We start from the raw sequence: 25,624 nt of genomic DNA, 5'->3' as shown, positions 1-25,624 counted from the left end.
TGGGGGGAAGAAGGCCCTTATAATTTGGGGGATGTGATGCAACAGAGGCCAAGCTGCCCAAATATCAAAATACAACAAACAAAACATTCAAGTTTGGTCATTTTCACCACTTAAATACAGCTTCTGACCATCATAAATAATGTCCACATCTAAGATTTGTCCACCATCTTCAGATAAAATGCAGGAGGCATCTGAGTATTTTAGCTGCTCTGCTGCCATCTCAATAAGCTCTTGGATAGTGTGTGGGATCCACAAAACAATTCCTGGTCTTCTTTTCTCCTTTGGGTACCATGGGTGGAAGGGGAAAACTGTGCATTTCCTTGTGTGCATTTTATCTGTATTTTTTGGCAGGAGTGCTGTTATAACTTGCTGAGAATGATGGGAGTGATGAAGTAACCATAATAACGATAACAAGAACAACTAACAGTGCAATAATAATTGATGGAGTCATGTCAGCCTCTAAGCCATATTTTCTACAGATGGTTTGGGACACCGGAAGTGCACCAAACAATTGAAGATTATGAAGAATCTGTAGCATCCATGGTGTCTTTTCTCATGGGGCTGCGCATTGGTACTAGATGTGGCATGTTTCCACGAACTCAATTGATAGTGAGTATGCAACATTTGTTTACCAAAAAACAAAGGGTATTCAACATTTCACCTTCTAATATAACAAGTAATTAAGGGTAAAACTCAAAGTGGCTAAGAAATTGTAACTTCTTGGTCCAACAGTAAAGGTACAAATGTTGCAACCTGGTGGTCAAGCGGTCAAAACAGCCTCTCAACATTCACGAGGTAAGGCTGCATAGTTCTCACCCCCCCCCCTCTTGGGACCTCGCACATGTGTGCCCTATTTTTAGCGTTCTTCTAATTTTTCACCAAAAAAAAAACCCTTCTTTTAACTATCCCTCACTCCCTTGTCTTGTTTCCAGAAGTTATTTGCATGAGCTAAGAAAGGGCTTTCAAAAAGTTGAAAGTAATTTAATGGAGTGTTAAATGCAATATTTATGTGAAATAGAAGAATCTACACTCATTAAAAAAAAGTTTGTTATTGTAAAAGGGACAAAAAAAGTGAGGTTAAAACTTCTTAGTTCACCACTTTAGTTAGAATAAGATTTTCCCAATAAAAAGAGAAGGGGAAAAGGGGGCCGGTGAAGGATTGACCCATCAAGGATGACATAAAAATGTAGAAAACAGCTAACATCCTAAAATTTCTGTGTTTGATTTCTTATAATGCATTAAGAAAGTTTATACATATTGGGGAAATTTTCCCAGGGCATCCAAGTCCAGCAGAGTTCTGGCAGACAACATATCTGCCATATGGACTGCTGACCCTACGCATGTTTTGGCCTTAATATTTGCCACTATTTTACAGGAAAGACAGCCCCGGAAGATCCCATTACGGATCTTACAAATGAGAAGCATTGGACAAGCATTATAGAAACCTTAAGAATTAGAATGAACAATGGTCAGTTTTCAATATATTCATCTTTCTTTTACTGCATACAGACCATTTTGTAGCATGATGTCAAGCTTCTTCTCTAAGAAGTAAGAAGTCAGAAAGAAAAGTGTTGAGAATACCTCTGATTCCCTGATAGTGATCAGAGTACTCAGACAACTGAGCATGTTTCGCATCTTCCAGAAGCTTAATCAAATTCTTGTTGCCACTTATGCGACCTTCATCAAGAGGAGTATTTCCCCATCTGCAAAGATCAAATATGTTGTTTTAGCAGACTTCAACATGAACAAAAATATGGTTTCAGATCTATACCTTAACTTTCTAGATTGATTTCAAATTTCATCCTCTTTTGTTATCCACTAGACAGTTGTTGCACTGAGTTTGAAAATTTCATGAGGGGACATTTTGGAATAGATCTGAACTCTATCTAGATAGAACCAAGGACGAACTTTGATTGAAATATTTTATTCAGGCTTTCATAGTGATGCAAATCAGCATACTTACAGTCCCAGAAATCAAAAGAAGTGGAAGATGAGATGAAGATGATGATGATGACAGAATAAGCACGAAGCAGGATTTGTACAGGCAAAGTATGCAAGCAGTTTCTTACTTTGACTTCCTTGCACTTTATTTTAGGGCATTTGATTGTCTTCAAATGTCTTTCTTTGATGAAAGATGGATCACATACAAATAAGGGAAAGTTGGGTGGTAGGAAGTGCCCTTTGTAGTCCAGCTCTAGCCTCTGAAAGCTTGTTCCTAATTCCAGCACAGTAACCAACCTCAAATCAAAGTCAAGATTTGACCATTTGGCTAGAGCTCCTGGGATGTTTATTTCCCAAACAAGGTGAATGATATTCAAATTCGTTTTGAGTTTTGGTTGTGGCAGCATCACTAGGAGCTTTACCACAACTGGAGTTATAAGAGCTTTTTGGCCTATGAATTCCATGACTGGAGCAGCACTGGGGCAAATTCCAATGCATGGGTTGGTATGGCTGCATTATGGTCAAAGGGATCCAAGTCATAAGCCCACATACATCTCTTGCAAGGACCAATTCTGTGTGGTTGAGTGCTGCTTTAGATTGAATAGAGCCATAGGCAATCAGGATTCTATGGTCTTTGATATACAAGCGAGACTGAAATTTCTTGGTACAGTATCCGCACCTGGAGTCTATATCAATCCACATGAGAAAACAGTAGAGTAGGTGTAGTGTGTAGCAAAAACCTCAGATCAGGAGAGAACAAATAAGCAAGTAATACCATATATAAGTAAACGACACTAATGACGAATGTGCAAGTTGTACCTGTCCTTTGAGAAAACACTTCCACCAGCTTCTATCATTACTTTTGCCATCAAATATAACCCCTCTGCTGCAGCTACATGAAGCGGCGTTCGGAGATCATAATCTTTGGAGTTTGGATCAACGCCATTGGACAATAATCTTTTCAGGAAATCTGAATCCCCTCTTACAACAGCCTTGCAGAGACAGCTACCAGCATCATCAATATCTAAAGATGCCCCTTCTTTAATAAGCAAAGCTGCCACTCGATCATGCCCATTCTTGAGAGCTTCAAGTAGGGGACTGTTTCCAAACTTATCTAATTGATATCAATTTATCAGAACTCATTACTAAGATAACTTCCAACAAATCCATCATCTAGTCAAAAGAATTTTTGGAAAACCAGTGGACACGAACAAGGGTGGAAACTTAAGACTTACCTGAAATATTGATATCCACACCTTTCTGTATGAGGAAAAATGTAATATCTTCATATCCTCTTGAAGCTGCAAGATGCTTTAGAAATCAAAAGCTCCTTAATCAGAAGTCAAAGATTTCTCATACCAATCTCAAAAAGTATTTCCATGAATCTTATAGTAAAATTCTCCTGATGCATACCACCCTAAAATGATTTTAACATAGCATATCCACTCCCAACATAAAATCTTAAATAAACAAAAGCAGGGTATAATAACAGGAGCAACCAAACTAAGTAAAAAAGGTAACACAAATGTTTGCTAGTAAATGACATACCAGAGGTGATCTTCCATCATAATCTGTGTTACTTGGATCTGCTCCAGCTTGTATTAAACCCTTCAGTTGATATAAGTCCCCATGATACGCGGCATTATTTACCCTCAAAGCAAGTTCAGCTTCTTGCTTTCCAATATAAAATGTGAGGTCAGATTCCAGTTGCTTTATCCGAAGATTGGATTCTTTTCCCTGTTAGTTGATAAGAATATTAGAAATTTCCAGCACCCTTATGTATTCTGGAGTAAAAATTCTCATGAAAAAAAAAAATAATATGTTGCTTCAATTAGACTAATAAGAAAAATATTAGAGTTCCTTGGAAAGGATATTAAACAGTATCTCATATTGTTTGTACCTCATATAAGTTATATATATATATATATATATATATCTAGTACTGATTAGAAGATGGAATAAAGAAGTATTAGCATGGAACCATGGACCAAGAAATGTGTAAGTAAACAAAAGAAATTGGATTTTACAAAACATGCCATGGCTAAACTACCTCTAAAAGGTTGCTCAAGATTGTCCTTCCATCAAAAAAATATATTTGTAGGATATTTGTGAAAGATTGTTTGTCAATCCGTAGAAGCCTACATAGTTCACGGACTACCACTGCGCAAGGCTGAGGAATATTGCAGAGAATGGAAACTTCCCCAAAAGACCTGTAACGTTCCAGGAGTGAAAGAGTCTCTTCTGATCCATCTTCCCCTATGCCTACCTCCTCCTGTGCATGAAATTACGTTAGATCGATATAAACTGTTGAAAATGCAGTAATCCAGATTCAATTTTCACACAAATGGATGACACAAATGTAGAAATTTAAATTCTGATGCAATGCCCAAAGATTGGATGTACAAAGATTCTAGCAGATGGTAATCAAATTAAATGTTCAAAATTTGGGAAACATGCCCTTAAGACTACAAAATAGGGTTCAACTTATTGTTCTTCCAAGAAAAAAAAATGTTTCAACAATGGGAAACTTATGTATTTTCTCAAATAATTGCAGTCTACTTCAGATGAAGGCTCATTAAAGAAAATATAAAATAGAAAAATGAAACTTATGATCACAGGATACTATTTCTGTTGGCTTTATGGCAGATTACTCAGTGAGTTATAATATAGTTACATATTAAATGCCATTGTCCAATGCCACCCTAAACAACATTAATTAATAGAATCTAAAGAGAAATTCTTTGCCCACAGTTTTTATCAACCAATTTTATTTGAGTCGTTATTGGAACAGAGTAACATCAGCTAACTCGATGAATAAATGCATGTTCACTTCATTTTGGATGGGAAAACAGCATGTCTATTCAGATTAAAACATGATTTTTAAGGATAAGTAATTAGTACCAGCACACCATGACAAACAAAATAAATTTGATCCACCACATTTCCCTGTTCCATAATCACTTCTCCAGGAAGAAAAAATTCCTCATGAAGCTTGATTACCTGCAAAAGAGGAATGTATAAGATTTTATCAAAACAAGAAAGTGTAAGATAACTTTCCACATCCTTTCCTATATCCATAATACATGATTGAAAAGTGAAGCCTCGAATTAGGAATATGTTATGTCAGTGGAACCTAAAAGAAATACAGAACTGTAGAAACAAAATGGAGCTATAGAGAAACACTTAAGCAGCAGGTACTGTGCAACTCCTTGTCTCTAAGAATACAAGAATACCAACTGTTTCAAATATGTTAGCTTGGATTCTGGGAGATGCAGAGACAAAAACCCAAAAAAATTGTCATCTCTTGGGCTTTATTAGCACCCCTTCATGGAGTAGGGTGCACACAGTTAGTAATTTGCAATTCAAAAGCGAATTTAGAAATCAAAATCTATCATTTTCTATAACTACAATATTAATCAAGATTCACTAGAAACGCCTCCACCATTGGTTAGCAGTGCACCTTGACCGCAGATGCTTAAGTGGAAGTTGGACAACCTCAATCAGCACCTCCCCCAGTATGGGTTGCCCTTCTTGGGATCTGCCTTCATTGGCTGTGCAATTAGTAAAGTCAAACTGAAATGGTTGAGGCGGCACAAAAGGACCAGAAGGATCTCAACCACCAACTTAAGGGCCTCAAATCAGTGTCAATGACAAATAACATGTATTGAAGCAGAATGAAGCACTAGGATTGTTTTATTGATTCTCAACAATAAAATGTGGTATATCAGACTTATCTAAAATTTAGATCTTCCCCAGTTCCATGTTAAACGGTCATGACTTACCTAAAAGATATGTATAACTTACACAAAGAATTTAGTAGGACACCTCTAGAAAAACATTCTGCAACACTTGGTTTCAAAAAAAAAAAAAAAGTTCACAAAGAGAAAGGTGATAAGTTGGGAGCTTTGCAAGAACAGAAAATTCTCTGCCAGTGAATACAACTTTCAAATATGGATATAAATTTTTTATCTTGACTTCTATTTCTAAAAGAAAAATATATGCAATTATTGTCATTCAAATTTATGGTCAAAAGACTTACAATCTGATTAATGAATTCAGGTGAGCATCCTTGAAAAAGAGGGACCTTGTCAATGAATGGCTTATATATTTTATGTGAAATCTGCAAAGAAGAATGTGCTTGTTGTGGTTATATCAAGCAAAACATAAATAATATTAGAAAAGAAAATGGTTCAATGGTTATATCATTCGTACAAAAGCTTTTAAGTCACCAATTCCCTCGTGTAACTTATGGAAATTGAAATAACTATACAAGCATAATACATGTATCCTCAGCATAGGTAGATGCAGCATGACCTCAAGAAGGAGATTTCTTTTCAAGAGAAGAATAGAATTTTATATAAGAATATAATTTTATGTATTAAAAAAAAATATATTCAATATCATGCATCATTTTTGATGAAGTTATAGGACTACTATTCCTTTCCACCCTTGAAGGAGTTTTAAAGCATAAAGCTTCTAGTTTTACCTAGTTGGAAAAACATAATTTTATGGCATCTAGTAGCTTATGGTTTTGTGTTTTCATCTCAACTGGATAGCTCCCAGTTCACTAGTTGGTCCCTTTTGTTACAATATTTTTTTGTCTCATACAACTTTGTTATTTAGTGAAGGAGAGCGGAAAAAAACAAAAGAAAAATGGAAATCCTTAACTTCAGAGTTCTTTCCACAATCCTAGCCCCCCCCCCCCCTTTTTTTTTTTTTTTTTTTAATTCCTTACTAACACTTCAAATTAGTGGCAGTTAGACCAATAGTAATCAGAAAAGTACACATAAATTTATTGTGCACTAGTTAGGTTCTTATTCCACACTTTTTTTAGGGGGGGGGGTAGGAGTCCTTATTCTCCACACACACACTCACACAAAAAAAGATTGCAGAATTCAACAAGTATCCTCAAGGAGCTCCTGAAAAGAGAAGAGATGATACACATACAATTAGCAAATCTAGACTCCACTCTTCACACTCAGATTTATTTCCCTTTTTATTTCAATTCTAGATTGCATAATTAATTGACATTGAAAGCCTTCCACAAAGTCACTTTTGATGACTTAAGCATGTTCTCCCAAACACATCTTGGAAACCAACAAATATTGCATCAGATTTCTTCAAAAGAATGACTTTCGAAATCAGCATGCCAATTGAATAAATATCTGTATACATTGAACTAAACTGTCAATGGGCCAGGCAGAGGTTTCCAAAGGGTTGAACACTCTAGAAGATCTCTCTAATATGCAGTGGCCTCCTAAGTAATGTGGCAATTCCAAGTCCATTAGTTTTTAAATTTGATTCATAGATAAACTACAATTAATTTGATGAGTAAAATTCAATGTGTTTAGTAGAGTTTAGCCGTCTCGTTAGTTATATATTTTGTTTAATAAGTTCCTATTAGATGTTTTACTGTGATTATTAATGAGTCCTGAGTTGCTCTTCCTTTTCAAACAAAACAAACAAACAACAACTCAGCCTTTTCCCAACTAAATGGGGTCGGCTACATGGATCCACCAAAAAATAAGATAAAAGGAAGAAGAGAGAAAAGGGAAAAGGGAAAAAGATAAAGAAAAGAAACAAAGCAATGCAACAACTCTGGCCACCTAAATGTGGTCAGCAACATGGATCTTTGCCCTCGAAACAGCTCTGTTTAGTGTCATACTAATTACTACAGTCAAGACCTAGCTTGTGCATGTCTTTCCTTAACACCTCATCAATGATCACTTTAGGCCTACCCCTAGCTCTTCTAGCTCCTTCCAACTGGATCTGATCACTCATCCTTACTGGATCATCCCAAGGTCACTGTTGAACATGGTCATACCACCTTAAGTAGCCTTCTCGGAGCTTGTCCTAAATCGGGGCCATTCCACTCAGCTCTTACCTTGTCATTCCTCATTCTCTCTCCTAGTTTTTCTGCAGATCCATCTCAACATTCACACCTTTGCTACACTCAACTTACCTATATTACGCTTCTTGACTACCCAACATTCTACCCCATACAGCAAAGCCGGTCTTACGACCGTCCATGAGAACTTCTCTTTAAGCTTGAGAGGAATATGCTGATCACACAACACTCCATATGCACCTCTGCATTTCATTCATCCTACTTTAATTCTGTGAGAAACATCATCATCTATCTCACCTTCCTCGTTTATAGTTGAAATCAAATATTTAAAGCAGTCGCTTTATGGAATCTCTCTCTCCTCAAGTTTCATCACATCGATATCAGTCCTTGAAAGCCTAAAGTTACACACTTTATACTTTGTTTTCATTCTACTAATCATAAGACCTTTTGATTCCAGGGTAGATCTCCATAACTCCAACTTATCATTAATCCCTACTAATATCTCATTCACTAAAACAATATGATTGGCAAAAAGCATACGCCACGAAACCTCCCCTTGAATATTCTTGGTTAAATCATCTTTTTTTTTTTTTTTTTCCGCTAAAGATCATTGAATTAATAGAAAGAAAGAATATACAAGAGGAATGATAAACTCAACAAGACTTAGACTAAGGAAGTGAAATCAACCCCACCTTCGGCATTGCCATCAGCAGGAGAGAACCTTAGACCTTAGACTAACAACCCAAAAAAAAACTTTAAAAAATAACTAAGTGAATCAGAATCTTGGCCGTTGGGCTGCATCCAATTCCAGCTCCCTGGAGGTGAGAAGGGGCCAGGCCTCGACAGGGGAATTTGATTCAAATCTTGCTGCTGTTTTCGCTAAGAAATCAACTACCACATTTGCTTCGTGGTAGCAATGAGTGACTTTCCAAGAAATTGAGCCCAAATAAGAGAGAACACCCCTCCATCTTTGCTGAATAAACCATGGAACCAGCCCTTTGGAGAATAAGAACACCAAAGCAGCAGAGTCACACTCGATCCAAAGGTTTTGGATACAAGAGTTTTTTGCATGTTCAAGGCCGGTAATGAGAGCTAAGAATTCAGCTTCAAAGTTAGATTTTACACCGACAAAATTTCTGAAATTCAGCAAAGGTTTGCCCTTGTAATTTCTAAAAACACCGCTAGCTCCAGCCTTTCCAGGATTCCCTAGCGAGCACCCATCAGTATTTAGCTTAATCCAGTTCTTAGGGGGGAGACACCATCGAACTTCAAAAATTTCTCTTTGCTTGCCAATTACACGGGGATTTCCCACTCTCCTGGCACACATCAAATCAGCTACGGACAAGTTCTTCCCAAGGTGCACTGTCGAAATCATGACTATCTCTCCTTTAATCATAGAAAAACGTTGCCTGTGATGCCAATAGGTACCCTCATGGATTCTCATATTCCTCTCCATCCAAACTGCATAAGGAATTAACACTGCGCCACTAAGCCATACTCTTGAGAATGTGACGGAGTTTGCTTTACGTTTCCACCAACTAAATAAATCTTCCATTCTTGTGAAGTGTTGCCATCTGACACCAAATAGATCACAAAACATATTCCATAGGGTCTGGATATACTCACAGTGAATAAAAAGGTGGAAACTAGATTCTTCCGCCTTTTCACATAACACACATCTCGAAGGCATTGCAATTCCCTTTTTGCACACTTGGTCATCCGTAGGGAGTCTACCATGGGCTAACCTCCATCCAAGTACTGCCTGCCATGGCTATAGAAGAGCTTTCCAGAGAATGGAAATCCAAGAAACAGGTGCCTTTTTGCTTCTTATCTCTTCCCACGGCGAGGCCAAAGAGAAGGCTCCAGACGAAGATAATTTCCAATGGCAAACATCCTCTAAATTTGTTAGGGATATTCTCTTCGCCTTCTCAAACGATTCAGACAAGAATGATGAAGAAACATTTGGGAAGCACCACTCACCATTTCTAATGAAATTCGCCACCCGTAGCTGCCTCGAAGTAAGCGCTTCTAAGTCCAGATTCAAGGATTCTGCCAATGAGGAATTTTCTAACCAACGATCCTTCTAGAAGCTAATCTTGATGCCATTTCCTATTGTCCAGCTCTCCATATTGGTTACAAAGTCCCACACCCTTTTTAGACCCTTCCAAATAGATGAAGACTTGTAGCTCTTGAGATCGCCGTCGCTAGTAGTAAACCTTGCTCTGAAAAATTGACTCATTCTAGAATCCTCATGCTTGATCTTCCATACTAATTTACATAAAAAAGCTCTGTTAACATCTCGCAACTTCTGAATACCCAGACCTCCCTCCTTCTTTGGCTTGCAACAATCCTCCCATTTGACAGTGATTTTTTTCTGACCTTCCATTTGGCCAGACCAAATGAAGTTCCTTATCCATGTTTCTACAATTTTAATTGATGCCTGAGGCCACCAATAAATTGTAAAATTATGCATAGGAATGCTCGATATAACTGAACAAACTAGTTCAATACGACCTGCCATCGAGAGTAATTTCCCTTTCCAGGCTGCAAGTCTACATTTGATCTTACTTGGCAGAGGCAACAAGTGGGATTTGGTGACTCTTCCCTTGAAGATTTCCACCCCGAGATATTTTGTAGGGAATTTGGATATCTAAATACCCAAAAACTCACTAATAAACTGTTTCTGTGAGGGGCCACCTTCCCAAAGAAAATCTTACTTTTATCCAAATTAAAAAACTGACCAGAGAAGGCCTGATATTTATCTAAAAAAGAGTGAAGATTTCTTACATATTTTGCCAAAGCGCTCATGAAAATGAAAATGTCATCCGCAAAGAGAAGGTGGGATGGAGTGAGCACACCTCTTGGCCCGGGCAAGGATTTAAGAGCACCTTCCGCAACCATGCTTCTTAACCCTCTATAGAGCACTTCTTCTGCCAGAATAAAGAGAAAGGGAGATAAAGGATCACCCTGGCGAAGACCACGACCCACAGGGAAGGAACCCACCGGTCCCCCATTTGCTAAAACCGAAATCCTAGTAGAGACAAGGATTTCATGAATCCAAGATACCCACTTCTGAGGGAAACCAAACTTTTTTAGGACTTCAAAGAGGAAATCCCAAGAAAGCGAGTCGTAAGCTTTCTGAACATCAATTTTGATCCCCATACCTCCTCCCCTGATTGCAGTATACATCAGATTTGCCAACTCTGAGGCAAGGCTGATATTCTCAGATACTATTTCCCCTTCAGGAATGCACCTTGTTCCTCTGTGATCAGCCTGGGAAGCAGCGCCGAAACTCTATTTACCATAATTTTTGATAGCATTTTACAAAAGAAATTCCCCATACAGATGGGCCTAAACTTGTCCAGTGTCATAGCTCCCGGAACCTTAGGAATTAGAGTGAGAAAACAGTTGTTCACACCCTTAGGAAGAAACCCCATTCTGCAGAAGTGCCTCACAGCCCTGCAAAAGTCCACTTCCACTATATTCCAAACTCTTCTAAAGAATTTCCCATGAAATCCATTAGGCCCAGGAGAGCTGTCTGGATCCACCTCCCAAACAGAGTTTTTATTTCTTCCAAAGAGGGCATAGTCTCTAAACCCAATGCATCTGCCTCACAAATCTCCTTGGGGATACAATTCAATAAATCATGATGTGGAGTAGTCTGACCGGCACTATGGAAAGCTTCATAATATTCAGAAATATAAGATGACAACCTCTACTAGTCACTAATCCATCCACCATTCATATTCTTCAAGGTACGAATTTGATTTCGTGACCGTCTCATTTGTACAGAGAGGTGGAAGAATTTTGAGTTCCTGTCCCCCTCTTTCATCCACCTCTGTTTGGCCTTTTGAGACCAAAAACTATCTTGCATTTGAGTTGCTTTCAAGAGATATGTCTTAGCATCTGCCTCTCTGTCAAACAGATCATCCATCATCCCTGATGCCTCAATTTCTTCCTAAATCGAATCCAGATTTTTCGAAGCTTTCTGTACTTCTTCATCAACATTAGGGAAATTATTCCTGGCCCAGCTCTTAATAAAATGTTTTACCTGCTTTAGCTTCTGAGAAAGCACCAAAATGGGGTTTCTTGACACCTCCTTATTCCACATCTCCTTGATAGTATCCTCAAAATTCACATTATTCATCCAGAAATTATTAAATCTAAAAGGAATATTACCTGGTTTAGGGATGGCATCTGAGACCAACAGAATAGGGGCATGGTCCGAGGCTGTTCTTTGCAATACATTTTGACTAATATTCTTGAGCACCTCCAGCCAATTCCCATTGCAAAAACTTCGATCTAGAACAGCTACAACATTTCTTCTGCGACGATTGTTAGTCCACGTGAACCTTTTCCCCTGTGAAGGAGCTTGGACCAAAGCACACGTGTCCACCATTGCTTGGAACTCTGCCGCCGAGCTAGCATTAAATCTTCCTGGCCCCCTTTTTTCATTTGAAAGAAGAGTAGTATTAAAGTCCCCTATGACCGACCATGGGATATTTGGGTTTACCACCAAACCCAGGTCAGTCCAGAGCTCTCGACGATTAACCTTAAAACAATTTGCATGAATGAAGGTCAATCCCACTGAGCAACCCAACCAATCCACCATGACTGATAATTGTTGGTCAGACAGAGAAGCAACTGAGGGACAAAAAGAAACTTGTCTCCACATAATCCAAAGATTCGGAACCTTGTCCACCCGATCATTGTGAATTAAATCCCCAGAGTACCCTATTTTGTTAAATAACAAAGAAGGAAAATCTGAAGCCTTCACCATCGGCTCAGCCAAACATACAAAATCAAGAGAGTGCTCCCTCAGGATCATCTTCAAGGCTCTAATACCAGCCGCCTTTCGCACACCTCTAATATTCCAAAATAAAATCTTCATGGAGGAAGGATTTAATTTTGGACCTTATCAGACTTATTCATCTGACCAACCTTCTTCTCACCCTTCTTCCCTCCTTTAGAAGTATCAGTATCAGTTTTTTCCTTCGCAAGAAGGGCACGATCAACCACCCCTACTTCCTGAAAATTTAGAGCCACACGCCCATTTGCAATTTCTATCTCTGGAATACAAGAAATCTGAGAGTCACGATTGCTGGGAAGGATTTTGGAATAGTGACCACCGCTTGAGGGCTGGCTAGCCACACCACTGCTTCCCCTAGTCACCACATTCCGTCAAGGGTGACTTGGTCTGGCCGAGCTCACTGGTTTCATGGTAGGAGCAACCATGGTAGGGGTGTCAGAGGCAGCTTGCTGACTCTCCTCTTCGGACTCTGAGAGAGCATCATCATCTGGGTCAAAACCCGACCCTGATCCAGATCCTAGATCTGATCCAGCCACTTGGCCTTCCTCCAAAGAGGGAAGGTTTTGATTAGGGGGTAAATTTCCACCGTTACATTCCATATAGAGAGGATTGAATTTTGAATTTGAATTTTGGATGAGATCCAAATCCACATGAGCCTTCCAAAATAGGGCTACCTTGATTTGATGAAGAGGAGGCATTTAAGGAAGGAAAATGATTTGCTGTAGTTTCCACGTTTGGTACACTCCCTGTAACTTGCTGAGTTGATATGACTCGAGCCGAGTCCACTCCATCTTCTACATAGACTGCGCCTGGTACATCAACGTGATCTTTTGTAGCCTGTTTTCCATCCTCCTGCTTGTTCAATCAACATTCTTCCACACTATGTTCTAGCCGCTTGCAATAACCACAACAAGTTATACCATCTTCATACACAACCTTTTGCCTGAACCCAAAGATTTTTGTGGTTCCAGGCTCCAATCTCTCAACCTGCACTTCCTCAATATGAGGCACCATTTCATTTTTTTCGATTTCAACCAAGACTCTAGCAAAGAATCCCATCAAGCCTTGCTTTGTATGACGATCCAGAGCCACAGGTCATCCAACTGCCTTTGCTATTAAGAGCAGAACATTCTTATGCCAATATTCTAGGGGAAGGTCAAGGAAACGGATCCAGACCAGTTTATTCCACACCTGTTTCTCATGGATGTTAAAGTCCAGTGTCCAGTGTTGGAAGCAGATTAACTGACTCCCGATCTTCAAAGGGCTCCTCTTCCAAATAGCAGCCTTATCTCCCTCACATCAAATTGAAAAATGACATACCCTTTGCCAAGGGGGTGCATCACCACACCTTGGTTCAAGTTCCATTTTTCTGCTGCTTCTTGTCTCAGTGCATCTAGGGAAATCAATCTGAAATCAACCCTCCCTATAAGAGAAAATCTGAATTTTTTCCTTTTTGACTCATAGTCGCATTGGGGGATCTGATTCGTCTGATATTCCTAGCTTGGATTGGTTCCGAAAGAGAATCCATCGCTGGCCATGAGTCATTCCCCACAACCCTTGCATATGATCTCCTTGGAGCAACACCATCAGCAGCGACAACTTGATTTTGAGGCACAATCTCCATCGCCTCCCTCACAGATCCCTCACCATTGTCATTTTCATCACCTCCACCCTCCTCAGCCAGGCCTTGATCACCCGCCATGATAGCCCCGACCAGAAGAAATCACTATTTCTCAGTCTCACTCTTCCTCTCCTTTTCTTCTCCACCCATCAAGAGATCTTTAGCTTCTGAAAAAAGAAACGTTTATTGATGAAAACTCTTGGTTAAATCATCCATATCCATGATAAACATAAATAGATAGGGACTTAAAGTGGATCCTTGGTGTAACCCAATGGTAATTAGGAACTCACTACCATGACCTCCCACAGATCTCACACTAGTCATCATGCCCTCATACATGTCTTTAATTATGTCAACATACTTACTAGACACCCCTTTCTTCTCCAATGCATGTTGGATTAGCACTTTGTGATAGGCCTTTTTCTAGGTTGATGAAGAACATATGAAGATCCTTCTTGTAGGTTTTTGATTTTTCCATGAGCTTCCATAGTCAGTAAATCGCTTCCGTCGTGGATCTCCTAAACATAAAACCAAATTGCTTCCTCAAGACACTAAATTATCTTCTTATAAGGACTTCGAATATCTTTTCCTATAATTTTATAGTATGACTCATAAGTTTTATGCCTCTATAATTAAAGGTTAAATCTTGTCATTACCAACAATAATTGTGTAACTAACTCACAACTAACTGAATCTAGTAACCAAATTTTACTTCATTTTTTTTCTTGTTTATATTTTAGTAGAATAGTATCTTATGGGTTTTTTAGGTGAAAGCTTGCATGGCTGAGAATATTTCGGTAATCAGTGCTCAAGAGATTGGACATGACCTTGGGGGAGGAAGACCGCCAGATAGAGGGAGGCAACTTCGCATGATAGATTACTGGAAGCCACAACCAAAGGCAGATTTGGAGTCGATCTCTGATTTTGTCCCAGGAGGTAATAAGGATGACAACAGAAGAGAGAAAGGAAGACCAGGTGCAGTAAAGAAGACCTACTCTATGGTGGTGGGTCGATCTTTGTCAGATGTGGAGAACTTATCGGAACCAATATATGGTGGATCACACACCAAGATAGTAATCCCGCAGGATGCGTATGAGGAGAGATTAGAAAAGTTCAGATTTGCCCTGATTGGTCGAGCCAATTTCAGGTTTTTGTCCTTGAATGATATTTGGAAAGAGGCATAGGAGGGATGGAATTTGAAGGGAAGAATTGCCTTGTCGCCGATTGGAAAGGGATTTATTCTTTTCCAATTTGAAATAGAAGTGGATATGGCTGCTGTTTGGAGAAGAAACATGATAAAAGTTAGAGGTCAATTCATCCGTTTTCAACGATGGAAACCGGACTTTGACGTCCATGCGGTGAACAATCCAACCAAAGTAGTGTGGATTCGATTTCCAGGTCTCCCTTTGGAGTACTGGCATGAGAAGATTCTATTAACAATGGCCAAGGGGGTGGGAAGACCAGTGGCATTGGATAGACAAACCAAATCTACGGCGATGGATAATTTTGCACGTATTCAGGTAGAGATTGAGGTTGGGGCCAAAAGAGTGGAGGAGATTCAAGTAGAAAGGAAGCAACCAGGATCGGGAGAGGTTTTTTGGTTTAAACAAATGATTGTTTATGAGGATGGCTTGGCCAAATGCGGATTCTACAAAAAAGTTGGTCATACTTTATTCCAATGTAGGGAGAAGAAGAACGCTGAAGCTCATGGCATGGAGAACATCGACCGAGGCAAAGGGGTGGCGGCCATAGAGAATGATGGTGGTGCTGGGCGGAGGCCAAACGTAGATGGTGGTGGATCAGATGAGGGATTTCTTTCCAACTTGGAAAGAAATCATTCTCGATCAAGATCTCCCTCTATGGGAAATAATATCCTGCCTAAGGAAGGAATGCAGGGGCATGGAGATATCTCACTTCTCCTTCCTCTTGAGAAGGCACCTAGTATGGAAACATATTTCCAAAATATTGGGAACCCCAACGATCTGGATGAGGCTGAGGTGGAGTCTTCAAATGAGGCAGACCATGGGCAGAAAAATGGGGCGGACATGGATCCATATCCAGCTCCAAGAGATGAATCTGAAATGGAGTAGCGAAGGCTGAATTTTTACAATGAAAGGGAGGACGGGATGCATAATATCCAGGGCACTGGAATGGGGTCGCAGCAAAGCTCTCTTTTGGTTGATAATGTTTGTACCCATCAGAAATATCTAAATGAGGCGATGATTGTTTATCATGAGGATGTGGCAGAGGTGGATAGGGTTTTTCGTGAGATGGAAAAAAGGCAACAGAAGGGGAAGAATACCTTTACTCAGGAGCAGGCTTCCAGAAAGTCTAACAGATTGGCAATTTTAAAAACATGATTATGAAGATCATGTTTTGGAATATTAGAGGCATGAAGAAGAAGGCTACAAGATTGGCCTTAGGAAATTTGGTGAGGGTGCATTCGCCGGAGATAGTTTGTTTAGCTGAACCGAATAGAGGTTCAAAAATTCCCAAAGAGATTTTTTAATAAGCTAGGCTTTAATGCAGATCTCATTCATAATGAGAGATCGGACAAGGTGCCAAACCTTTGGGTTGTTTGGAGAAGGGGCATGACAAAGCCACATGGAATAACATTCTCAGACCAATACATTTCGATGAGTGCTTGGCGGCAAAATACTCACTTTGTTTTATCTTTTGTTCATGCCAACTGCTTTAGGGCAGCTACAAGAGAGGTGTGGACTAATTTAGCTGCTTCGAATCTTGGTCAGGGTACGCCCTAGTTGGTGGCTGGTGACTTTAACGCCATTCTGTTGGCGCACGAGAAAAGAGGTCCTGGTACCTTCAATATGGGCTTTGCCGCTGAGTTTGGACCAATGATCGACGGGTGCTCTCTTATTCAAATCCCGTCGCAGGGATGCAAGTTTACCCAGACAAATAATAGAAGAAAAGGAAACGTTATGGCGAAGCTGGATAGAAGTCTATGCATAGATGATTGGTTCTCTCAGTTTCAAGATTGTCATCAAAAGGTGATCTCCATGGGAGCGTCTGATCACTTGGCGCTGATGGTAGTGTCTAAGGCTTCACTAAAGCCTTTAAACTGTCCATTTCGGTTCCAACGATCTTGGGCTGACCATGAAAATTTTTAAAAAATTGTGAAAGATTCATGGGATGATTGGATTAGTGGATCGGCCCTCTATGTGTTTAGTCAGAAAATTAAAAGACTAAAAGTTGCGATGAAGGAGTGGGCTAGAAAAACTTTTCCCAACGTGAACCTTGAAAAGGAGGAGGCGCTAAAGGGGCTTGAGGAGATCCAGCAGGAAATATAGGAGAATGGGATGAATGATCAGGCCTTTGCTCGCGAGGCTGATGTGAAAACCAGATACCTCAAGGTGCTGGAGGTATACGAAAAATTTTGGGCTGAAAAAGCCCAGATTAAATGGAGATTACAAGGCGACAGAAGTTCAAAATTTTTCCATGTGGCGGTGAAGGTTAGAAGACTGAGAAATACTATAAGGAGCTTGAAAGCTGGAGACAGGCAGCTCATTACTGAGAAGGTGCAACTGGAGGAATTCGTGAAGAGTTACTATGAGAATTTTCTCAAGAGATCCCCTACTGTTGAGCACATGGATCTGCTAGAATGTATCCCTTCTATGTTGGTAGACAGATAGATGGAGAATGGACTTGCTGTCATCCAATGAGGAGATCAAAAGGGCGATTTGGGATCTTGATCCTGAGAGCTCGCCGGGCCTGGACGGATTTCCAGGTACGTTTTACAGAACTTGTTGGGAGATAATATCTGTTGACGTTCGTAACGCTATTAGAGGATTTTTTAGTAGAGGTAGAATGCCCTATGGGTTAAATAGTAATTTTCTGGTGCTTATTCCCAAGGTTGAGGGGGCGAATTCCTTAGAAAAATTTAGACCATTATGTATGGGAAACTTTTTTTGTAAAATTGTTTCTAAAATCATGGCCATAAGACTATTAGTTGTGATTCCTAGACTAATTTTGGAGGAATAGGGGCATTCCAGAAGGGTAAAATAATTCACTCCAATATAACTCTGGCTTCAGAGTTAGCTAATATGATGTTCTCGGCGACCAGAAGGGGTGCCATGGGGGTGAAGATCAACATTCAGAAGGCCTATGATACTGTTGCATGGGACTTCATCTTCCAGGTGTTGAGAAAGTTTGGGTTCTCAGAGAATTGGATTTCTTGGCTGTTTCAGTTGCTGGTCTCTGCAAAGATTTCCATTCTTCTTAATGGGGGCCCGATAGGGTACTTCAGCGTGGAGAGGGGTCTGAGACAAGGGGACCCTATCTCCCCTATGCTATTTATATTGCCTGAAGAGGTCCTATGTAGGGGTTTAAACAAGTTGGTGGAAGAGAATAAATTAAAGCCAATCCAGGGTCCTCGAGGAGTGATCAATCCAACTCATAGCATTTTTACTGATGACATCTTCATTTTTTCCAATGCGTCAATTAGGTATGTGAGGAATCTCAAAAATTTCCTTTATAGGTACTAGGAATTCTCTGGGTAGTGCATCAATTTGGAGAAGAGTAAACTGTTTGTGGGTTCGGTCTCTTCCCAAAGAAAAAGGGCTATTGCGGATGAGCTGGGGATTCCTCTCTGTACTTTTCCTACAAGGTATTTGGGGGTGAAAATTTTCAGAGGTAGAGTGAAAAGAGACGCAGTAATGCCTATTATGGATAGAGTGAAAGATCGGCTGGCAGGGTGGAAGGGTAAAATGCTTTCCTTGGCTGGTAGAGTGGAATTGGTGAGATCGGTAATTATGAGTATGCCAACTCATAGTTTCGCAGTGTACTGGTGGCCTCCGACATTAATTTAGACCCTGGAAAGGTGGATGCGAAATTTTGTTTGGTCGGGAGAGATTGATACTAGAAAAAAAATTGTCATTAGTTGGGATCAATGCTGCAAACCCAAGGAGGAAGGGGGTTTAGGTCTGCGAAGATTGAAGGATGTTAATAAAGCTATGCTCTGTAAGACAGCATGGAGAATTAAGCATGAAAATTCTCTAGCTAGTAGATTCTTAAGAGCTAGATTTCTTAACAAGCAGGGGCAGCCCAAGAAGGGATATAGAAAATCTTCCATATGGCCTGGTGTTAGGAAGATGTGGAATTTTATTTCCTCAAAAGAAAGATGGGTGGTAGGTGATGGCCGATACATAAATTTTTGGAAGGATATTTGGGTGGGATCTGCTACGCTGGAAGAGGGTGTGGATGGCGTAGATTTTTCTTTATTTGATGGGAAAGTGGACAGGTTCATTATAAATCACAAATGGAGGATCCCAATGGTGAATTCTAATTTCTTGAAAAATATTTTTAATGCTATCTTGCAGATTAAAATCCCAACTTATATCTGCGAGGATCAGTGTGTCTGGAGCCTTTCTTATGATGGGAATTTTAATCTGAGATCGGCATGGGAGGAAATTAGAGAAAAGAAGCCAACAGCCCCCTGGGCATCTTTAATCTGGTGGAAAAAGCAGCAATCTAGGGTCTCGTCTCTGGCGTGGAGGGTGATCCATGGAAAGCTCCCTACAGATGACGTAGTCACGAAGAAGGCAGTGCCCCTTGTGTCTAGATGTGCCCTATGTATGGCGGATGAAGAAATGATTCATCATGTATTTTTGACATGCTTTTTCTCTAGGGAAATATCGCGTTCTTTATGTGCTTGCTTTAACGTCACTTGGTGCCCTCAAGGCTCGTTGTTGGAGCTTGCTCAGTGGTGGAAAAGAAAGACTAAAACTGCAAGCTGTAAGGAGGCTTGGTGCATGAATTTTGGCATCGTTATTGATCATCTCTGGAGGGAAAGAAATTCCAGAATTTATGAGGGTGTCGAGCGGATGGCCAAATACTTATCTCTCATGGTGATGGAAGATATTAGAAGAAATGATCCTAGAACGCAGGGAGAGGTAAACACTTGGGCAGATCTGATGTGTTGCAGACGTCTAGGCCTATCTATTCAGCCTGCTAGTTGCAGAGGTAGCCTAGAGGTTTGTTGGTGCAAGCCCCCTATAAATTGGGTAAAATTGAATTTTGATGGGAGTTCTCTGGGAAATCCTGGTCGGGCTGGAGCGGGAGGAGTTTTTCAGAACCATCTTGGTACTGTCATGGCGTCATATAAAAAATTCATGGGTGTGACAGGCGTATTTGAAGTAGAAATAGAGGGCCTGGTAGAGAGGTTGACGCAAGCAATGGCTATGGACATCCAGCTCTTATGGGTGGAATCTGATTTGAGTGCAGTGGTTACTCTAATTCAGCAATGGAAGGTCCCATGGTTTGCTCTGCAAAGATGGATGTATCTTCAACCATACCTTAGAAGTGTATCCTGGAAAATCACTCATATATATAGAGAAGGAAATGCGGTGGCCGATTTCTTGGCTAGAGATGCGGCAAAGACTAGAGTCTCGGCTAATAATGTAATTTTCCCAACCAACATTGGGGATATTCTCTCTAGAGATGCTGAGGGAAGACAGAGCTTTAGATTTTTTTAATGCCTTCCTTTCCTTCCTGCTGATGGCAATGCCGAAGGTGGGAAGTAAGGGAAGGGGTGTGATTTTGTGTTTCTTTGCTGCTGTATGGATGTTTCTTTTTCTTCTATTTTGATTTAATGGAATAATTTTAGCGAAAAAAAAGAATAGTATCTTATGGTCCATAAGTTGCTAACAAATATAACATTGACAGAATTCACAGTTGTCTATAACCATATATTTATTCGGTACTTTAACCTCTTTGGCTATCACTGGTAAAGTGACGGTGCTTAACTAATTCTAGTTTCAAAACCAAATTTATGAACTCATAGAGGTTCTCTGCACATTTAAATATATCTTACGAATTATATTTTGGTTGTGATACACACCTAAACATATCAGTATGCAGCTAAATACTTCATTCTTACAGAAACTGAGAGGAAAAACCAGGAATAAGGGATCACATATAAATAAAACAAATTGCATACCCCACTAAGCTGCAGAGAAACTAATTTCTAGCAGCCTATGAGAGGATAATCACAAGAGAGGAAGAAAAATAAGTAACCAAGTGAGCAGTTTCAGTAGAATAATGAATGAAGGAACTAATTTGAAGTACTGACTCAGAAATGGATTTTATTTGACTCCATATTTCATACCTTGGCACGTATGGAGACTGGAATATCCTGAAGAACAGCACCCTCAATCCTCAATGTAGCTGCTCTCATACTGTAATGACAAATGGCCTTTGATTTGATTACGGATATCCTTTCCAAGTCTGTTTCTGTTCATATATTTGATTAGATCTGTCATTTTATCTCTAAACCTCTCTGTTTTTGACCCTTTTACAAATAATGCTGTCATGTTACCGATAAGATAAGCACCAAGAATCCTATCAAATGAGACAAAAAACATGATGAATATCATTTTCCTTATATTGACTGCATGTATATCACCATATCCTGCAGTGTAAAGAGAACAAGCATTAGCATTTCTACTGTAAACGACACTATAAGTAATATATCATGACAGACATTTTGCACCTAATTGGTTGCATGCATGCTGTATTCTGACAGAAACTATAGGCACTATTAAGTTTTTTCCTTTTTTTAAGGGGAAGGGTGGGTGGGTGGGGTTTGATTTACAACAACAAAGGAAAGTAATTTTGAATATGTTAAAGAGAACAAAGATTTCTAATAAACTACAGACACCAACGGTAAACAAATCATTCAAGTGATTTTTCTTTAATATAGATTTCTTCTATTTTAGCCGACCCTATTTAGTTGGAATAAGGCAGAGTTGTTGTTATAGATTTTCTTCTCTTTTCTATATAGGAGTGGGTGAGAAAATTAAAAAACTCTAATTAAGAAAGAAACAATGGAAGGTTGGAGAACCAAAAATAACATCAAAGTCACTTTAATATTTATCAAAGAATTGGTCTGAAACCAACAAATTCATTTTTTTTTTTTGGGGGGGGGGGGTAACCATAAACATAAGTGTCTTCCTAATGGTTTAGTAACATAAAAGGAGAGGAAGAAATTACCTACAGTTGCCATGGTTACAATGGCAAAATATAATGATGTACAGTACCGCTTCCAAAGATCAATTTCTCTGAAGTTGGAATAACTATAGCCTCCCATGTTTAAACTTCCTATCCATGTGGAACCTTCCTGGTTGGGAGGCAAGGTGGTAGCAAGGTAATAAAATATGCAGGCACCAGTATGGGTACAGTAGAGTTCAACAACAAGAAGTTTCACAATTCGGGTAAACAGGTAATTGATTCGGATGTCCTTCTCCAGCTTTTGGAAAAATTCTTGTACTCTCAATGTCCAACTCAACCTAATCCATAAGAGGTATCTTACTTCTTCTTTTTCTCCACAGGCCTGAATAGATCATAATATCTTAGAACAATTATGGAAAGAGCTATATCTTGCAAGAAAATATACTTTTGGGACCTTGACAACTTCAAGTACTTGTGAAATATAGGCATAGTTGCTATGAAAATGAAGAAGAAAATTTATTCACATAGTAAAGAAGACCTATGTTGTAAGTCACTTGTAACTGGAAACATACAAGAAAAGCTATCAAAAAATAACAGCAATTTGGATGAGGAATATATGTTCATGGGAAAGTTAAACAGATTTGTCCCCCTTTCTCTCATGCAAGTTTTTTTTTGGGTAAATAAATAATTCATTACCAAGCAAATAAAGAAAAGATTACAGCCCCTAGAAAGGGGAGGGGGAAGAAACCAGAAATCTCAGAGGGAAATACTTCTCCTGATGATGGAGCTGGAGAGCTTTTACAATATGACAATTTCTAGGGGATGGGTTACAAGTACAAGAATTCCGAGAGATTTTTGCATTGACTTCAAAGAAGATAGAACCCCAAATCTTCTCGAGCGAGCGGGAGTTGGAGGTCCATCTCCTATGATTTCTTTCCATCCAGATCTGGTTTATTGTAGCGCAGAAAGCCAATCTTCCAACAATTTCGCAAATAGATTTTCCCTGAAAATTCATATCCTCTCATGCAAGTTACCTACACAAATCCTGAATGAAATCATTTTATCTTGCTTTCATATCATTTGAATGCAATGAGATCATTATCAAAATGTACTTAATCGCTGGATATTTTTCATGTAACCATGCATGGTTACACTAAGCTGTCTCCACTCTCCATATGATGTCGAGTACAGACCATAAAAGACAAAGGGTAATGAAAATTACATAAATTCTATACTACTATTTTTCCTCTTCCCCCTGTAGGACAAAGAAGACCGCCCCCACTATATGAAGGAGGGCAAATTCAGTTTGGTTACCAACTGAATGTAACTAACTGTGGATACACAGCAAAACCCTAAATTCTTTTTTTTTATTTATTTTTTGTTTTTGTTTTTGTTTTTTTTTTGTTTTTGTTTTTTTTTTTTTTTTTTTTTTTTTTTTAGTCTAATAAAAATTCATTACTAAAAGGTAGAGGAAAAAAAAAAACCAGATACAAAGGAGGGAGGAGCCGAAAAGGGGCAAAACTCCAAGGGGGGAGGGGCAATTTTTATTAAATTGACACCTCCTTCTATTTTCATTTCCACAATAGAACCACCTCAGCATATCTATGTACTTTGGAGTAACAATCCTCTGAGGAAAAATAGAACCCATTAAAGAACTAACCTTATCCAAGAAAAAATTTCACAATTGTGCACAAAAGTGAATAATCTGGTTCATAACTACCAATAAAATCCAGTATACTCTTGCTAATTGTTCTAACAAAAGGACTAAGGGGGCAGGGGAAAAGAGGTGAACTAAGGAGATAAGTCTGCTCATCTCTGAAAGCGACGAAGAAATGTACAATGTCCACAAGGAATGCTGCTTGTCCAGCTATGTCGAGTATGAATAAATTATTGGGCAAGCCTCTGAAGAATCCAAACTCGAAAGGGGTGAAGAAAGAAGAATAGATAGCCCTTATCAATGTCAAATGCTTCCACGCCTGATACCACCTGCAATTTCTTCTTCCCTCAGTTCCCAATACAAAGCCTTAACTGTCATCCTAACTAATTAAACTACCTTTCAAAACAAGAGAATGGGAATGAAACTCTCCTACTTGGTACTCGACAATAGGGTTTGGTGCGAAAGCGAAATAAGGAGGAAGAAGTAATACCGAAAAGTTGTGTCCAGGCTGAGGACCAGCTCAGCTGGGTTTGAATGGGTAGGCTCACTTCGGCCTAATAGGTCCATGGAACCCGATCCTCTCAAGTACACATTCCACGGTCAAGAGTGTGTGCCGAGATGCTGCCGGACGTTTGATGACAACACAAGGAAATTGACACATACAACGAGAGGAATCCACTTCCACTTCATCAAGGGTGAGTCTAAATTCCATATTCACCACGTGTAATACGCGTAAGAGTGTCAAAGTTCAGCCTGAATCGATCAGAAAATTAACCGGTTCATCCGAATCAAACCAAATCTTTATTGATTTAATTTCAGGTTGGGGTTTTCTAGAATCGGTAAAAATCAAAGTCGAACAAATTGAAACCAAAAACTGGACTGAACTCAATATATATGTAAACTGGAAACTGGACCAATAGAACCCGATAATAGCCCAATTACGAAAGGTTCACAGAAAAAAAAAAACAGAAAATTAGAATAAACCGGATCAAACAGAAAGCTTCCTTAATTGTTTGGTTTTAGGTTGATCCAACCGACTGATTAACTACATGTAATGAGCAGGACCCACTGTTGTGTGAATTGTGATACCCTCACAAACCCATTGGAAGGCGGTCAAGAGATTCTCCCTTGATCATGGCAGAAAGAAAATGTTGTCTTTCCCTTTTAAAACCAATTTCACTTCTCTCTCTTCCCTTATATTTACTAACAATCAGGCAGCCGTCATGGGAACTCATCTATGAATTTAATGCCCCAAAGGTCGAGAGTATCAAATACAAAATTAAAATATTAATTTGTATCAATTAGAAGTGAAGAAAGAAAGACAACAGAAATAACTTTTGATCCAATATGAATCTCAAGCTTAGAGATGCTCAACTAAGTGAAAGTGTAGTCTATATTGGAGTGCACAACTAATCTCCGGATTGATTAGTACATGCTCCAACAACGTAATGGTACTCCCACTTTCATAGAGCAATTTAGATTGGGTAATTTTATGTAGATGTGCATTGATATTCCTAGTACTAATGTAACATGAGAAATATGAATTTTCACCATTTGAATTATAGATTTGTATAAGATAAAAATAATTATAATATTTTACATTCTTAGGCTGTTTTTAGAAGTCTTTTGGTTCCAGAAATAGAGTTTCATGTCATAATCAGAATTTTTCGTTTTTTGTGTCAAAACTTTATTTTAAAAAGAAACTCAAATGTTGGAATATTTCTCATTTCTGGTTTTTGTGTTTTTTTTTTTTTTTTTTTTTTTTTTTTTTTTTTTTTTTTT

The 25,624-nt window shown here is 39.1% G+C and overlaps 1 protein-coding gene across 1 annotated transcript; it reads right to left on the bottom strand.

Moving 5' to 3' along the window:
• Positions 1–22,573, bottom strand: LOC122061545 (potassium channel SKOR-like; the record flags this gene model as incomplete). The annotated part of the gene is given in 11 exon segments (XM_042624892.1): positions 1–335; positions 1,582–1,703; positions 2,761–3,055; positions 3,177–3,252; positions 3,490–3,678; positions 3,992–4,213; positions 4,843–4,941; positions 5,981–6,061; positions 21,344–21,388; positions 21,390–21,646; positions 22,228–22,573. Coding segments are annotated over 11 exon segments (1,980 nt in total), but the record flags the coding sequence as incomplete, so codon positions are not given.
• Between the last annotated feature and the right edge of the window lie 3,051 nt (positions 22,574–25,624).

This window comes from Macadamia integrifolia, chromosome 1 (assembly GCF_013358625.1).
Source record: "Macadamia integrifolia cultivar HAES 741 chromosome 1, SCU_Mint_v3, whole genome shotgun sequence".
Classification (NCBI taxonomy): Eukaryota; Viridiplantae; Streptophyta; class Magnoliopsida; order Proteales; family Proteaceae; genus Macadamia; species Macadamia integrifolia.
The sequence above is the reverse complement of the archived record's forward strand: the minus strand, read 5'-3'. Positions and strand labels throughout refer to the sequence as shown.